At 37.7% G+C, this 19042-nt stretch overlaps 1 protein-coding gene across 1 annotated transcript in view; it reads right to left on the minus strand.

Annotated features, from left to right (window-relative positions):
• LOC122790850 overlaps positions 1-18746 on the minus strand; it is a 183190-nt gene extending 164444 nt beyond the window's left edge. The window contains exon 1 of the mRNA XM_044058496.1: positions 18591-18746. Within this exon, the coding sequence (XP_043914431.1) occupies positions 18591-18707 (117 nt within the window). The 5' untranslated portion in view covers positions 18708-18746. The remainder of the gene's footprint in view (positions 1-18590) is intronic.
• Positions 18747-19042: the final 296 nt, after the last annotated feature.

Raw genomic sequence — 19042 nt, forward strand, 5'->3', positions numbered from 1 at the left:
CATGTGGTGGTGCCTGGCTTTTAAAAGGAAGTGATGTCAATGTTTTATGTAATCTGATGAAGTCAATTGTACCTACTGATGAAAGCGCTCATTTTATTTATTTATTTTATTTCTTTATTTTAGAGTATTTGTCTTCATATTTGTGGCATTTTTTTCTTATTTTTCATTCATTTTCCTGACATTTACTCAGTTGGCTGCTACAGCAAAAGCCATGGTTCACAGAGATCTTACAAAGTATCTAAGGGACAAAAAGCACAACAATGGAGCAGGATACAGGAATAAATAAAATGTATTAAGCGTTTTCGTCAAATATTAGGATTGACTTCTTCAGAATACCCAACAGTCAGCAAGACCATCTTTTTATACATACAATTAATCCATTGATTGAAAACAATTAAATAATTGAATAATTAAGCATACAGATGTTTAAAGACATAGACTCCCTTGTTTTCTGAATTGTTTTTTTACCAGTAAATTAAAATAATATATGCCATTACTTAGTACCACTGTAAAATATGTATATATGTGGTAAATGTGTCCCCTAACACTAAATTACAAAAAATGCCAGCTTGTAGGTATAATACAAAACTATCAACTGTTTGTAGAGAAAATATGAACATCATATGTATAAATCTGTGCAACAAGCAATATATATATATATATATATATATATATATATATATATATATATATATATACAATAAAATATGTCCAATAAAAACCCAAAATGCCTTGGAAACAAACAATAATTAATATCAGTACTATAAAAACTTACACTGAAATGAAAAACAAGGTCATAGTGTACACCTCATTAAAATAAAAAGTCTGCTTTAAGTTTTAAATAACTGGTGAGGGACACCATATCGTTCAAACCTGGGCTAGTAGTGGCATTAACTCTGAGTTGCCACATGAGCTCTCTAAATTCAAGGAACCAGTCACCTGATCCCCCTCTCTCATCCTTTACTACCCTTTCCAAAATGATAAACTTGAAATTGTGGTTTGGAAATGTATTAATGTGCTTTGCCAGGGCATTTTTGGTGTTGCCTTTAGTTATATAATATGTATGCTGATAAATGCGTGTCCTGAAGGCATTTTTGGTCTTGCCAATATAAAACCCAGGACACACCTGACATATAGCAGCATACACTACTTGTTTACTCACACAATTACAACCCTTGTTGACTTTTCCCCATCCATAACCTTTAATAAAGATTCTGTCGCACTCTAACATGTATTTGCATTGAGTGCAGTGCCCACATTTTGTCATTTTCCCAATACCAGGTTGTGTGATCTTACCACTGGACTCCAAAAGGTTCTTAATGCTGGAATCCTTTTTGTGTGTTATAACAGGGGAGTCACCCACCTTCCCTCCTATGGTCTCGTCGCTCATAAGAATGAACCAGTTTCTCACCAATATGCCCCGTATCAAAGGGAATTGTAAGTTGTATGTAAGAATAAGCCCATAAGAATAAGCTTACAAAGTATCAAAGGGATCTCATTGTTGAAAGGTATCACTCAGGAGAAGGACACAGAAAAATTTCCGCAGCATTGAATATTCCATGGAACACTGTGAAGACATTCATCAAAAAGTGGAGAAAATATGGGACAATAGTGATGCAAAGAAGTGGGCATCCCTCCAAAATTGATGAAAAGATGAAAACTGGTCAGAGAGGCTGCCAAGGGACCTACAGAAATCCTGAAGGAGCTGCAGGAATTTCTGGCAAGTACTGGTTGTGGACTACATGTGACAACAATCTCACTTGTTCTCCATATGTCTGGACTATGGGGTAGCATTGCAAGATGGAAGCCTTACACAGAAAAACATCCAGGCCCGGCTAAAATTTGCAAAACAATACATCAAGTCTTCCAAAAACATGTGGGAAAATCTGTTATGGTCTGATGAGACCAAGGTTGAACTTTTTAGCCGCAATTTCAGAAGAAACTTTGGGGCAAAAACAACACTTCGCATCACCAAAAGAACACCATTGCCATGGTGAAGCATGGTGGTGGCAGTATCATGCTTTGGGGTTGCTTTTCTTCAGCTGGAACTGGGGTTTTAGTCAAGGTGGAGGGAATTATGAACAGTTCCAAATGCCAGCCACTTTTCACCCAAAACCTTCAGGCGACTACTAGAAAGCTGAAGATGAAGACAAATTTCACCTTCCAACATGACAATGACCCCCCCAAGCACACATCCAAAATCAACAAATGAATGGCTTCACCAGAAGACAATTAAAGCTTGGAAATTACCCAGCCAGAGCCCAGACCTAAATCCAATAGAAAATCTGTGGAGTGACCTGAAGAGGGCTGTGCACAAGAGATGCCCTTGCAATCTGACAGATTTGGAGTGCTTTTATAAGGGAGAGTGGGCAAATATTGCCACGTCAAGATGTGCCATGCTGATAGACTCCTACCCAAGAAGACTGAATGCTGTAATTAAATCAAAAGGTGCTTCAACAAAGTATTAGTTTAAGGGTGTGTACACTTATGCAACCAGCTTATTGTACATTTTTTTTATTTTTTATATTTTTACCCCTAACAGATTTGTTTGTTTTTCAACTGAATTTTACAGGTTATAGGTCTCATTAAAGGTGGGAAAAAGTTTTGAACTGATTTATTTTGGTCTCATTTTTTGTATCACAAAAACCTGGCATTTTAACAGGGGTGTGTAAACTTTTTATATCCACTGTGTGTGTGTGTGTGTGTGTGTGTGTGTGTGTGTGTGTGTGTGTGTGTGTGTGTGTGTGTGTGTGTATATACACACACACACACACACACACACACACACACACACACACACACACACACACACAAAAACACACACAAATAAATAAAATGACATAGCATGGCGGTTGCTACTCATTAAAGGCTACCTTTGACACTGGACATGCATATTTTTGTGTATTAATGAAAATGAGATACAGAATATGGGAAGATATCTGTTTTGTATTTTATGTATAGTAAGTTGTGGAATAATGTGCAAGGCTATACTGCCGTTCAAATAGATGTACCAGGAATTGGACTGAGAGTGGCTCCAGGTGTAAACTTGCACCTATTTAAGGATAAGCCAAAGACAGAAAGACAAATCACACTGAAAGAAGGTCCAGAGGATTCTGGAGAAACTTATTCAAATGAGAGATGAGCTGAGGCCAGATTTTCAATTCTGATGTGGAGAAAGCCCAGAGAGATAGGAGTACCAGTGGATGTCTGAGACCCTGATCAGAGACTGTTACACAGCAAATGAGAAACTTTTATGTATTGTTTAGGCATGCATGTATGTAAGGTTTGTATATGTATATGTATATGCATATGTATATATATGTGTGTGTGTGTGTGTGTGTGTGTGTGTGTGTGTGTGTATATATATATATATATATATATATAAATATATATATATATAGGGATCCCCTTCATATGTTCAAAATACCGGAACATCAAACCTCTGATCATCAAAGAACAGAGGAATGAAGTTCCAAAATATCAAACCTTGTGAATGGAGATCGCCATACTGTGCAGAACAGGAACTTTCCCATTCTTTTCACTGTAGCGTAATCTCAGAGTTGGTATATTTAAGTAGTAGGGGTGTGCGGGGTGCAGGGGGCCTTACCCCCTGCAAAAACTTGAAATTAGAAGTTTTCACGTTTTAATTTTTTTTTTTGTGTTGTTGGTTCGATATTTCAAAACTTCAGTCCTCTGGTCTTCCATTACACACACACATAGTCAGCAGTAGAAGAACTTTTTTCTGTTTTGCATCCCGGTGTTCTATTTTATTGGTGAAGTCAGAGTGGTAGCACTGAAGAAGGCATTACTTTTGCCAAAACCGATTTGCTCTTATTTTTGGAGTTGCCACAAGAAAGGATTATACATTCGTCTAACCTCCTTGGTGCTGGACAATTTTTGTGTATAGAATTCAGCTGGTATAGTCCATTTACCTTGTCATACTTGAGTGTCTTTTGTGCTTTTTCACTTGAAGTCAGAGTGAGCCTGGTAGTTTATGGTTGGACAATATATATTATATAGTTTACCTCCATTTGTTCAGACATGGTATGTGCAATTGTGCTTTTGTGCGATTCGACAGGGTGAATCACGGAAGACTTCGAGGACAAATGTCGAAAATGATCTGACAGAAAACCATTATAGACGTTTGTCCATGTGTTTGAATGGCATAATGCATTCACATTATAGCCATTCGAAGCTATATGAGCCAGCGTTGCAGTTTTGTGCTGTTGTCCTTTCGATACATTGCACTTCGGACAACGGGCACATGACTTAATGAAGGTAAACCATTATATATATATATATATATATATATATATATATATATATATATATATATATATATATATAGCTTCCTGCAGTTTAAGCCCTTTCACATCTGTTTGCCCACTGCGAGCAAATTATTTAACCTGAAATTGATTCAGTGGGCTTATCCAGTTAATACATGCATAAAATAAAAAAGTAATAACAATAAAATGTGTCTGCTGTTTAAATTTTACACTGGTGAATGCAGTGGGCAATTATAACTTCCATCTTGCAAATATCCTGAAGTTGGATTCCACCAGTCAGTGCTTAGTAAACTCTGAAATTCCTCATGACAAGCTGCAGATTTTTCCCTTGTGTTATGGTTTGCAGTGTTGTTAAAGCATAACTGTGTTTTCCTTAAGTCTGTAGTGATGTGTCAATATTTTTCTGCTGGAAAGCACTAAACTATCTGTGGAAAAGATCCTGGGAGGAGAGGTCAACAGACTCAAAAATGACTGTTATACTGCAATTATTGCAGAAAACAGCTAGCACTGCTGAAGGTGTAGTGTTGTTAGTGGCAGTCAAATCAATGGCTCAACCACAAACTGTACCTCCCCCTCAAGCTCTTAGTCAGAGAAGAACACTTAAAAGCACATGACATCACTGTTCAGTGTATTGCCACCCAAAAAAGAACAGATTGCTCTAGTTTGAATTAGCTACTTGAAACTCAACTTACCAAGATCCCCTATGGTACTTTGTGGACTTGAAGTCTGACTGCAATGATTGTGACAAAGCGAAAAAAAATGTTTGCATGCCCAAGTAGGGTCACATCTGAAACTCAAACTCTTACATTTCACGAATGGATTTTTGTAAATAATAATAAAATAAATAAAATGGCAGGATCACAGCTATCTCAGTTAAAATATATTGCAAAGTTGTGGCTGGATCCTGAGAGAGACATAACAGTAAAGGCAGTATGATTGAAAGTAATTATCATTGATAGGTTCAAGCAAGTTTTGCTGGCAACAATTAAAAAGCAGGCATGTCAATCAGACCTCAAAAATCTAAAAGCTTTGTTACTTTACTAGAAATAATTGTGTGTTATGAAAACTTGTATAAACATGTGTCACTTAAAGTGACTCTAAAAATCATAGCTAAATCAAAAGACTTTACACACTTTTCACACATTTTTTGCTTAAAATATTGGAACAAGAGACAGAATGCTAAATATTGTAAAGCTGGTATCAAGCCTGACATAAATGTACACTGAGCTAAACAGAATATAGCTGGTGAGAACGCTATGGAATATGTCAAAGTTTCTTCTAGACTAGAGAAGACAGCATTTTCTTGCCATGTCACTGCTAAACTGACTTAGTGTGCCAGGCCTGTATGGGAAGAAGCTATAAAGGTTGTTGAATTCTGGTTGTCTGATTACCCTTGTTAAAGGGCAGTATATTTTTAGGCAGAAGGCCCATTGTCAAAAATTTATGGAGATCATATATGTATAGGAGGAGAAAAAACATTATCAGATCACTCAGGTAGAAATTCAAATGGGTTTTGAAAAGAAATTGTATCCTGTGGTTGTAGTTCCATATCTTACCCATGACAAGATTTTTGGAAAGGACTTCCTTATTTCAAAGAGTTATGGAGGCATTGTAAAGGTGCCTCCCCACTTTAAAGGGGGGAGCATACTAAGCCAACTGCCCATAACCCTCCAACCCTCAAGTCAGAAAAGGGAGAACTGGCCATACTTTTGAATATGCCAGTAATAAGACACCGATATTAAAGATTGAAGGCTCTTGTGGAACCAATGTATGATTAAGTCTGCAGGAGAGAAGGATCTCAGTCACTTTAGTCTATGGAGAACAATCCAGAGAGTATAGGAATCATGGGAACAAACTAAAAACTGTAAGAAAGAGCGTAGACATGATATCTAAGAAAGCCAAAAATGACAAACTAGCTAACAGTCTGCACTAGGACCAAATATAACAAGAAATTTAAAAATAAACTACCTTGGTAACAATGACAAAAGCAAAATACTAAAGTCTTATACAATTCCAAAGCTACCTACATAAAGAACTCTATCAAACAGATCATCAAGGAACTAAAAACAATCAGAAAGATCAGAACTAAACTTGAACTGAAATTATCATTGGAAAATAGGAATAATTAAAAATCCTTAGTTACATTAGGAAATTGAAAAGTAACACCCAGTAATTTTCTGAACTAATACAAAATAACATTACAAATTCTGCATATCCTTGAGTCCAATACACCTCCCCCAAATCATCCTGCAACAAGTCCAGACTGTGTTCTCTGTAACTTAAAATACCAGTCTTCATGGGCCCACACAATTTACCTGGATATCTCATAAGTAGCACTAAACATACTATCCTAAACCAATCCTGCGCTTGTTTAATTTAAGCCAATCAATAGGGTATGTCCATGAACTGAAAACAGAAATTATGGTGCCCTTTCACAAAATAAACCCATTAATTTAACTAGACCAATTTGCAAGGACATGGAACATATCATATCTTACTTTATAAAGTACAGTATAATAAATCTTACACATCTGGATCTTCATCAGTTTTGTTTTATTAAGGAAGGGTAATTTTTATTTAATTTAGTAAATTGCTTAGAAAACTTTACAGAGGCAATGAATAGTGGGCTCTGTTCTTCATACTGTCATTGTAAATTCTAAATAGACTTAAAGACCCAAAGGCAGACCCTTACATAGTAGGTAGGGTAGCAAATTGAATGAAAGATATATCCCACATAATTAAGGTGATAAGTTCCATCTCAGAAAGCAAGATGGTAACAAGTGGTATACCCCAGAGCTCAGTACTGACACCTCTTCTTTTTGGTCTATAATTTTCTGACCTCCATACTGTTACCCCAAAACTACAGCCACCAGAATTTGCTAATGACTATACATTTGGTGTTATTATTCAATTCCCATCAAATATACAATCATTACAGCAATAACTAATCCTTACAAACCAATCATATGAAGAAAAAAGACATAAGCTAAATGCAAAGAAATGCAGCATTGTCACATTTGATGAACACTTCTTGGCTGCAACATAAACACCAGGCAATACCCCATTCCAAACAGACACAGCTGTCAGAATCTCAGCACCTGGATGAATAACTCCATCTTCTTCAACCACCAGGTATCATCAGGTCACAACTTCCTTATATATATATATATATATATATATATATATATATATATATATATATATATATATATATATATATCCCATGTGATGTTTAAAGGCATTGCATCCATGTCATAAGAAGTTAGCATGCTTCTGCTGTCGGCCCACATTTGGCCAATTATACAACACATTGCATCTTCAGCATGTACCTATCCAAATACAATGCATCTTCAGTACGTACCTATCCAAATACAATGCATCTTCAGTATGTACCTATCCAAATACAATGCATCTTTAGTATGTACCTATCCAAATACAATGCATCTTTAGTATGTACCTATCCAAATAAAACGCATCTTCAATATGTACCTATCCAAATATAACGCATCCTCAGTATTTACCTATCCAAATACAATGCATCTTCAGTATGTACCTATCCAAATACAACGCATCTTCAGTATGTACCTATCCAAATACAACACATCTTCAGTATGTACCTATCCAAACATATCATGCATTTAGAAAGGCCTAAGAGGTTCCTAAATAAAAAAAAAGTTAATTTGTGTAAAGACTCTTAGCTACCAGGACAAACTTAAAATTTTAAACTTTCTAACATGTGCTTGGTATGTTTTAGGCTCCTATGTGGAGATTTGTGTCTTACATTCTATGACATTAAATACCCTACACTTCTTGATTTCTTGTATCTTGGTGAGGCAAACTGATCCATGAACACCCAAGCCAAGGATTTAAAAGGTAACCATTTGAAATGTCGGGCCCTACTTTAGCTTCTTCTAAGGCCTCCCTATCCACTACTGATTTCTCTTCCCACATGAATTCCTGCATTGAGGCACATGTCCCTGTCTGCCAGAAACATAATCTTAAGATTAAAAACAAGCCCCTATGGTGGAACCTCAGTATTAATGAACTCTACAAGAAGAAGAAGAAGAAGAAAAAACTTTCTAGGCCTAAAAAACAAATATTACCCCCCTCCCCCACAGACACACACACACACACACACACACACACACACACACACACACACACACACACACACACACACACACACACACACACACACACACACACACACACACACACATACTAAAAGTTATCTAAAAGGCAAAATAAATACTTAAGGTGAAGGATCAAAACTTGTAAGGCAAAATACAAACTAAACATTGTTATATCATCCAAGGACAGCCACAAAGCATTCTGTAACTACATCTTAAAAACAATACTCAGCACTGCATGGAGCTTATATCCAATGGCACCACCCTCTCTGTCCCTGAGGAAATTGTAAATATACTAGCACACAAGTTGAATAAAATTTTTTCTCCTTTCCCCCACCATGTTTTCCCATCACTATTCTGTCAGCATCCCCCTACGGTTATCTCTGAACACATCCTAAATGCCCTCTTCAGAAATAAGCACACTAGCACTGTGGTCCCAGACTATATCATAGGTTGTTTCTTTCTTAGTGTGGCACACTTATACTTGAATATAATCCCCCTTTGGCATGTACCTCTCCAGACATATCACCCAACTAAAAAAACTTCAGTGCTTCCTCACAAAGTAGATTTCAGACATGAGCTGCCTAATCTACCCAGAATGACTAAATCCTAAATTCTGTACAGTGAGTCTTATACAGACTTCTGCACAGTGACATCAGCCCGGCCTACAAAACATCAAAATGACCTTGTCGTGCTGGATTTTAAACATGGTTGAAAAACTACTAGCATCACTAATAGTCACTCTAGGGACCTAAATCTACATTGTAATATGAACAAAACCTGTTTGAGGGTTGATATGACTCCCCGAAAAAAATTCTCCTACCCATGGAATAAACTTCTTCTCTATATAAAAGAAAGCATCACCAAACACTCTCTTTAATAATAGCCTCAGCGAGTGGATGAAAATCCATAAATTCATCTTAGGTCTTGCCCTTCTTTTGGTTGTAGATAAGAGAAACAGGTACTAGAAATTATCTGCAATACATCATTCTGTTCTATTCCCTTCCAAATCTTGACCCTCTAAGCTTAGCCAATGGCCCTATTTTGGTGTCATCCACAAACCAAATGACACTTTCCTAGATGCTCATGGCTGAGACAAACACACTGAAGAATATAGGTCCCAGCACTGACCCTGGGTTAAACCATTGGTTACATTTCTATTTTCAGAGACATCCCCTGTTTTCTGCCTATCTTTTTTGAACCCTGTCTGTACAAAATCTACTAGTCCTTTGCCCATTCCTAATCACTGGATTTTTATAAGTGGACATTTTGTGATGCAGAACCAAATATGCATTACCCCTCCCCCAAAGGGAAACATATCTTCTTTTTCAGATAAGCTACTGTATGCATGTCCCATTTCATGTATCCTCATTCATTAAAACTGCTTTGAGCTTCAAAACGTCCTGCTCTGTGACCTTCACCATTCCTGGAAAATAAAAATGTAAATAAATACACTAGTCTTCCAGGAAGACCTCTAAAATGAGAGAAGACCTAGAACAGAATGAAATTAAGCAGCAACTGTTTGAGAAAACAGACCCATCACACCAAGGAATGGCAGAAGTCCCCAGTATCCTATGTAAATCTATCAGACAGTGATACAGTTTGGAAAACATTCAGAGCCACAGACAACATACTGACTAATGGATCACTCTTCTGTGGAAGTAGAACAGAAAACCATGAAAGCTGTGTTTTCTGTCATTAGATGAAGCAAATTGTCTTTTGTCTGGTCTCTGCACAATAGAGAGAATAAAGAAGTATCTTAAACTTGGAAACTGATATCTCTGCTGCATACACCTCAATCCCATAGCATAAGAATTCTGGAAGAAGCTTAATATAAGAGAGCAGGTTTTGCATTAGCATACATTTTCTGAAGGATATGAAGCTTGAAACTTAAATGTCTGTCATTAATTATGGATTTTAATTCTAAATAATTTTACAGAAAACCACAAATGTTATAAGGAAGAGACCACAAGTATGAGACAAAAATTTGAATATTCTGCAAAATTCTGGAAGTTGACAGGTATTCTCCAGTGGCAGGCAAAGGAAGTGACTTTTTCTCATGAGTGGAGATGTATAAAGACTACAGCTACAGAAGGAGTACAGATGAGAATGTAAGTTAGAGAAGTTAGTGAGATGTACTCGCAGAAGCCATTTTTCAGATAAGTAAATACTCTGCCAACTCAAACAAACAGCTTTAAATAATTCCAGAGCAGGGAACATGTTGACATGCAGTGTGATATTTAAAGCTCTGAGCTCCATAAGTAAAGCTAAGATATTAACTGTTCAGTTTTCAAACTCTGAGTTGCCAGTGGTAACTTAATATTTGTATTAACACCAGTTAATGCCTCCTCTTGCAATACATGCTTTATAGATTGGATGACAATCATTCAAAGTTTCTCATACAGGGTATGAAAGATGACATTCTGCAGCTCTTTTGGCTACGAAATATTCTTGCAGCCCTATCAGCTCTATTGGCACTATGTGATCATTTTATTTGGTTATTGGTTTGATTGAATGATTTATTACATTTGCTAACCTGGTAGGTGAGTTGGTCTGTTAACCCTTTTCATCCACTACTCAGACCAGATAAGCAAACGCAAACATAGTTATATCAAAATGAAAAACAGCAACACAAAAGCATTATTGCAATAAAAACTGATAAGATAGGCATACTAAATATTTACAATGTCCAAATGAAAATAAAAACAGCAAAAGAAGTAGATTCTGTTGACAAGTGCAATGTGATAACAAAATTAAAAGTATTTACTATATGCAAGTAAAAAAAAATGGAAAAACAGCTTTATAACATAGAGTTGAATTTGCATGCAAAAACAAAAGATTACAGTTGCATATTAAGCAATTTGTCAGAATCAAAGATGATTTTAGGTGGCTAACCTGCATCTCTGAAGCTCTTACTTTCACATTCATTCATAAAATGCTTATTTCTTTGAACTGGTTTGGGGATGCTGTTCCAGCTAGGTGGTTCTACCTTGCAAAAGGTCTTTCACAGCTAGCTAGAGAAAATGGTGGCCTGTATGCACTCAGTCTTCCGGAGGGAATAGCTTTGGTTTCTTATGCTGAATTTGTGAAGGAGAAAATGATATATTTCATGGAATATTTTAAAAGCGAGACTGTTGAGAACAAGAGTTGTCCTGGATGACAGAGGGATTTAACTGGGAAAACTACTCGTGTACCAACTCCTTCACACAACGCTTTCTTGAATTCATAAACTCCAATGCCCTGGATCAACTTACCCACACTCCCACCAGGGGCAACAATATCCTAGACCTAGTCATTACCAACAAGTGACCGGTGTTCCAAACCTGAAGTCAACCCCTCGTTGGTCTGATCTGACCATAAGCTAATCACCCTTGATATCCACATCCTGCCCCCACCCCCATTAAGGAAACCATGGTAAAAAATTTCTCCAAAGCCAACTTCTTGCTTCTTAAGACAGAAGTGGTGAACTTCATGACACCCATGCAGATGGACAATACAGTTACAACTCTGAATCCTACACAAATGCACTCTATAAGCACTTACACGAGTACATGGATCATGCTATTCCAAACAGAACCAAGACGCTATCCTCCAAAAAAAAGGAAGCCAGTCTGGTGGTCCCGTGCCATAAACAAACTGTACAACAGAAGCGATTGTTGTAAAAGAGAGTAAAATCCCATGAGTGGAGGAGCTCCCTGGTTAGCCTCAGTAAGAAGCTGAGATCCCTTATAACATCCTCCAAAGCTAACTACGGAAACAAAATCGCCACTGATTCTAAGGACAACCACAAAGCATTCTATAGCTATGTCAAGAATCTCAATGGCAACACCCAGATCTGCTCTGAGTTACAGCACAACGGCATGACAATTACAGAACTAACTGATATTGCCAACATCCTGGCAGATAGGTTCAGTGCTAAATTTACACCCACCCCCCTCCCCCCAACGGGTCCATATCTATACAGGAAGAATGCAGACTCCTTGTAATCACAACTATGCTTGTAAAAGCTGCACTCTCTAAAGCCAAAAACACAACATCCATGGGACCGGATATCATCCCAGGCAGCATTTTACATGAACTTCAGAACGAACTGGCTCCCCACCTAAGCACCATGTTCAATCATAGCCTGACATCAGGCTTTGTGCCCACTGAATGGCATACAGCAACAGTTATCCCACTCCACAAAGGGGGAGCCACCACTTATCTCGTGAACTATCACCCTATTAGCCTGACGAGCCTGGTCTGCGAGGCCATGGAACGTATCATCATGGAACTCATAAACAAAGACATTGGTAACCTCCAAACTCTGGATCCCACCCAGTTCGGTTTTGTGAAAGGCAGATCATGCCTCCTGAACCTGATCGACTTCTTTGAGGCAGTCACCAAAGCTGTAGATGAGGGTAAGGTGGTTCACACAGCCTATCTTGACCTCGCCAAGGCTTTCGACACCATCCCCCATTCTGGAAATTATAGCTAAACTCACTAAACTAGGTATAAATCCTTACATCACAAGATGGGTTGCCAACTGGCTTACTGACTCTGTAAAAGTTGCACACTCCAAATCTGACCTCAAACCAGTGACGAGTGGAGTACCACAGGGTTCAGTCCTGGGACCTCTCCTGTTTGGTATCTACTTCTCTGAAGTACAGAATAACAGAGAAGGCCTCCAGCTAATGAAGTTCGTAGATGACTGCAAACTAGGAGCCACAGTTGAGTCCCCAAATGATGTGGAAATCCTACAGAAGGGCCTTACTGAGATGGATGCCTGGTGTCAGAGCCATGGCCTCAAGCTCAATGCCAGAAAGTGCATGGTTATCCCCTTTGGTAAAACCTCTGTACCCATGAACTACTACATAGACATCAGTCTACTTAACATCGAATGTGTGATAAGAGACCTTGGGACCCAGGTGGACAGTTGTCTGTTCTTTGATAGTCACATCGCCACAGTAGTCAGGAAGTCCTTCTACGTGGCACACCTCATCATAAAAAGGTTCTCATCCAGGAAAAAAGAGGTTATTGTTCCCCTCTACTCGATACTCATTAGACCCATTATAGAGTACAACGACCCTTTTGGAATGTACCTCACAAGACATCTGCAGCAGCTGAAAAGGTCACAGAAGTACCTCACAAAGAGGATTACTGGCTTCAAACAGATGCCCTACATTGACCATCTCATAAAACTACAGCTTTACTCCGTAGCATATCACCTGCTCTGAGATGATCTCTGCCTATCATATAAAGCTATGTCAAACCCAGAGCTGTTGGACATGCTACACCTAAAGAAATCCCAATCCCTCTGAGCTACATGCTCTAGGGACCTAAACCTTATCACCACAATAAACAGGACATGCTGGAGGGATAGATTCCTGTCCCAAAGACTTCCCATACTCTGGAACAGGCTACCCAGCTATGTCAAACAAAGTTCTTCATTAGCACTCTTCAAGAAAAATCTTGATGAGTGGATGGGAAATAGGAAATACACCCCAGGGATCACTTCTGTGTCTCTGCTCGACAGTGGCACAGGCAAACAACTTTCTTGGGTGGCGTAAGCCAGGGAACCTTGTTGGCTAGGCTTACATAGGCCCTTGGGCCGATAGCCTAGTACCTACCTATGAACCTATACATTTTACTTTTAGCAGTGTAATATAATGATTCTCTTTGTCAGAGGAGGCAAAGATAAGAAGTTATTTACCAAATATTTGGCATGACCACGACACATTTTATCCTAGGAAATGACATTACAGACTGAGGGATAATTTAGAAAATTTGCATCCCAGTGGAATATTTACCAGACGTTTGAGGACATAATCAGTAGTGTTGTGGAGGTCACATTTTCCACACATTCCCTTCATTGGAAAAGTGGTCCAGACTATGATTACATCCGTTTCAGTTTAGCTTACACTATCATTTGAAATTTGGTTTTATTTATCTGAATTTTTTCAGTGGACATATGTGTTTGCCCTCACTCGTGTCTTTTTATTCAATGACACATGACTAGCCTTGCTCATTTCCTTAATAAAACTTATTATCACAGAGTACAGACTATTGCTCCTTCAGTTTCCAAGCATACCCTTCTACAGATGGTAATGTACTTTGTGCTGTGCATGTGTAGTTTGACTAGATTGTATTTTTACTGTAGTATATGATATTATGATTGCGAATGCTTGTAATACCATCCTAAATTTCTGTATTCAACCACTTATGATTGGTGGAAGTATGTAACTTCAGAGAATATGTAATTTCATCTTTATGTAAACATTCTGTCACTAAAAAAAATCAATCCTTTACTCCATTCCTCTTCTCTGCTCAAAACAAAAGAAGTGATTGTTAATTATTATTAAACATGCTGCACTGTATTATATGAAATGCACAATGGCAACTTTTAAATGAACTGCATAATTACAGCTTAACGCTTTGGGAATCAGTCATGAAAGTGAACAGCAAAAGTAATGGCATTTAATTACTTATTTTATACCTTTCTACCACACACCATTAGTAAATTTACAACTGTACCAATTAGATTAAATGGGAATATGTATCATTTTTTCTTAACAGTGTCAGCATTCTCTTTCAATACATTGTGTTTCTTTAAAAGTGTTTAGATAATTTCCCTTGAAACCTCACCCTTTAAGACCTAGACAGGATTTGGTGAGTGTAAAGCCCTCTTACAAATGGCATCTCAAAAATCCACTTGCAGGGAATATGTTTGCATCAGGATTAATCACAAAATCCATTTGCAGATACAGTTGATAGGGAATATGTTTGCATCTGGATTTATTTGCATATCCTGTATTCACAGTGCAGAATGTGGATGGTGCAGCAATCTTAACAATTGCTAGATAGATCATTCGACAGATAGACAGATAGATAGATAGATAGATAGATAGATAGATAGATAGATAGATAGATAGATAGATAGATCAATAGATAGGTAGATAAACAAACTCTACCAGTGTCATTTTTTATTATAACAATAACATAAACATCTTTATTCACAACTTTGCACCATAGCAGTACCACATGTTTTAGACTGGGTTGGAATATAATGGGCAAACTGTTAATGTTTAACAAGGTTGTGACTGCACAAAATAGGTTCATAGGTTCATAGAGTCATACTAGGCTAACTGCCCTTGTGAGCCATTTTAAGCCTAGCTAATTATCCCGTTTTGTAATGAATATTCCCTTATAACTCAGCTAGTTTTCATTACTTTGACCTGTAATATAGAACAGATTAATTTCTTTATCTAGCATCTTGAACACAATGAATATCACTTAATACAGACAAAATCATTTTTCAGTCTCAAAAATACTAAATATACACAGTAATTGCAAATTTGTACCCTTTTAATGGTAGTACACAACGAAAAGTCAGAGTTCAGATGCCGAACTTCTAAAATAAATCTACTTAAAACATTCATCCAGAACTAGTAAAAACTGCCTTCTTTACAGCTTTGCATTCTTTTTACCACAGCACCCTCACAAGTTTGTCATTTTTCTATAGTTTTTGTGCACCCCACACTATAACCACTTCTTAAGCCTACATTATGAGTGCAGTACAACTATATTCAGGCACAGGCAACATCAGTTTCACATTAAGCAACCAGTGAGTGTACACATCAGATGCAATATATGGGTCTGAAATGCACATCTGTAGTGACAGCATGTAGTTTGTGTGGTGGGTCCCTAGCATGCATATACTGAAAATGCTAACCAAACCTCTTGACAAATGAATGTCATAACCTCGCATCCCTTTTAGTGAAAACACTCTCTCAGCTGACAACTTTCAGTGTCATGACCTATAATTTACAGTATCACTGTTCATCAGACCATGGCATGAATTTAATAGCAATCACTTGTTTTACACAAACTGACATGATACCCTATGATCTAAAATATGGTGTCACATTTCTGAGCAAGTACTGTCACAGTGCCGCACATGTCATTAAGCTATCCATAGTCTTATTACCTGTTTTATTCTTTACAGGGTCTCAGGGGGGAGCAGTAGCCTATCTCAGTTGCCAAATGGGGCAAAAAAATTGAAACTCTTTCTGGACAGAATACCAGTCTATCACAGAATATTCACTCATTTGTACACTATGTGCGCACCTAAGGATAACTTGGAGAATATCAACTTATTTACTGCATACCTTTGTGGAGGTGGAAGAAACAAAAAATGCATGCAGACTCACAAACTTGCATACAGATTCTGCATAGAAGCCACCCTAGCTGAAAAATGAACCAGGGAACCTCATGCTGTGAGGTGGCAGCAGCAATATTCTGCTATATACAGACTCATGGCATTTGCTCACAATGTATGCTCAAAACAAATCTGTGTTACAGGGTACTCAAATTGTGTTGAAAAGCATCAAAGCTCTGAAACATTCTTTTGCAAAATATGTCTTCCTAGCTTTGGTTGTTGTTGTTTGTCTTTTGGCTTTTCCCAGTTAGGGGTCGGCACAGCAGAACTCCGATCCGCTAATGATTGACAGTAGATTTTCGTCAACGCTGAGGTGCCAGCTCAACATCCAACCTTCAACGAAGGCACGCCCATTTACGCATGTCTTTCGAACACCCACCCAGCTGCATGGAGGATATGCAGACTCCACACAGAAGGCACTCCCCAGACTCCAGCCGAGAATCGAATGGGAGAACCTCTTGCTGTGAGGCAACAACGCTACTGCTGCACCACCGCGGGTTGTCTTCCTAGCTTTGGTATCTTCCATTATTAAGAAGTACACTTAAAACTGACATTTCTGCACACAAAATAACTTACTTGATACTGAGAAATGTTGAGAACATACAGGAGCTAAGAAATGTTGTTTATGAATTTTTCTTTGCTTATTAGCATGTGTAACATCACAAAGCTACATAATTAAAACCAGAATATATTTACATGCTGTAATTTATGAAAATGTTGCTACTGTTTTTTATTCATAATTACTTCTGTGTTATGTTACATCACATGCATAGGGAAGTATGGGTATTGTTAGGATCCATTAGTAAACTTCAAGGAACTACATCACTGAAAACAAAAGGCCAAAACACAAAAGGGTGAAAACTCAAACTATAATCATATTTGTTTTTGTAGTACAGGCAAGCCCCACGCACCCTCCAAACTTATATATACCAAGTTTGTGATCAAGCAAATGCAAAGACGAGATAAATCTCCCAGAACAAAAGGATCATAACTGTACACAGACAGAAACCACACTGGCCGTGATTTCCAATGGAAAACTGTTACAGTTATTTTTATCTTCAGTGTCTTGTGACTTGGGCTCTTGATGCTTGGGGACTAGGAACTATGTAACCTATACAGAAGCCATACGGTAAGAATCCATTTTTGACTCTAGACCTGGAAAAAAAATGTAATGCCTTTACAGCAATAAATTGGGACATGAACAACATACATACTCAGAAAATTTGAATTTATAAAGTCTGTGAACCTTATTCTCTGCACATACAGTATGCAGCTGAATGAAAATACATCAACTGTAATATCCTTGGGTTCATAAGGCACACCTGGAATTTAAACCATGGTGCACACTAAAAGGATGCCTCTAGACCTTCCATTCTGAATATTCTGTACCCTAGCTAATGCACAAACTGATGCAATAAGTAGGAAAATTGCTGCAGGTAGCTCTTGGGTGGTGATGTCACACCTGATTTAAAATACAACAAAGGGATGCCAGAATTAAAATAAAAGCCTGTTTTTCATAATAAATGACTATTCAGTAGGAGATCTCTGCAGCTAGCAGCTGCTTAGATGAAGAGTTGATCAAGAATAAACTGATGTTCAGTGTAGCAGTTAGCAAAGAGACATCTTTGAACTGTAAACTACTTCCTGTTATCTAGGGTTTGATTCCCTCAGTCTCCATCCATCTACTGTGTGACTCTGAGCAAGTTAATTAGCATTGACAGAGTTAGAAAAACGTCCAGTGAATCAATGCTCTACTCCACTTAATAGATAAACTCATCAGCTGAAAATACAAAACAAAAGAAGGTGATAAGTTTATATAGTACCTTAAGGGTACACCTGTCCTATTATTTAAAGACATCAGCAGTACTTAAATCTTCATCACGGCAAGGAGATTTTTGTCATACTTCAATTTCAACACATTATAAAGAGTCAGACGGACAAAAAAGGGTAAAACTGTCTATATATTCTAAGGCTTACCCCACGAAAAACTGTATCATTCACGACCAGAACAGGTGGAGGAGTATCACAGTCTAATACTTTTGCATTTAAAATGCCAGCCAAGCCAAGAAGCACAGTAAGAGAGAGCAGAGCCATTTTTCCCTTCAGTGAGAGTCTTACAACTGAACAAAACACAACAAATTCTACATTATATATACTCCTGCTCTGTGAGAGCAAAGATATCATGTCCTGGCTGTAAATCAGACTGAAGTTCAGCAAACAACTGATATTGTTTGCATTTTCTAATTTTGCAATAGTTTGGTTTTGTAATATACTGAGCCATCAGATTATTAGAGAACGTTCCAAATAAAAGATTGCAGAAATTCTGTAATTTCCATACTCCTACGTTTTTCTGAACAGACAAGCCAAAGATACAAGGTGTCTATTTGTATTCAATATTATAGCAAAAGAACACATGAAATATCCTGTTA

This window comes from Protopterus annectens, chromosome 16.part0, assembly GCF_019279795.1.
Source record: "Protopterus annectens isolate FY-2018-M chromosome 16.part0, PAN1.0, whole genome shotgun sequence".
Lineage (NCBI taxonomy): Eukaryota > Metazoa > Chordata > Ceratodontiformes > Protopteridae > Protopterus > Protopterus annectens.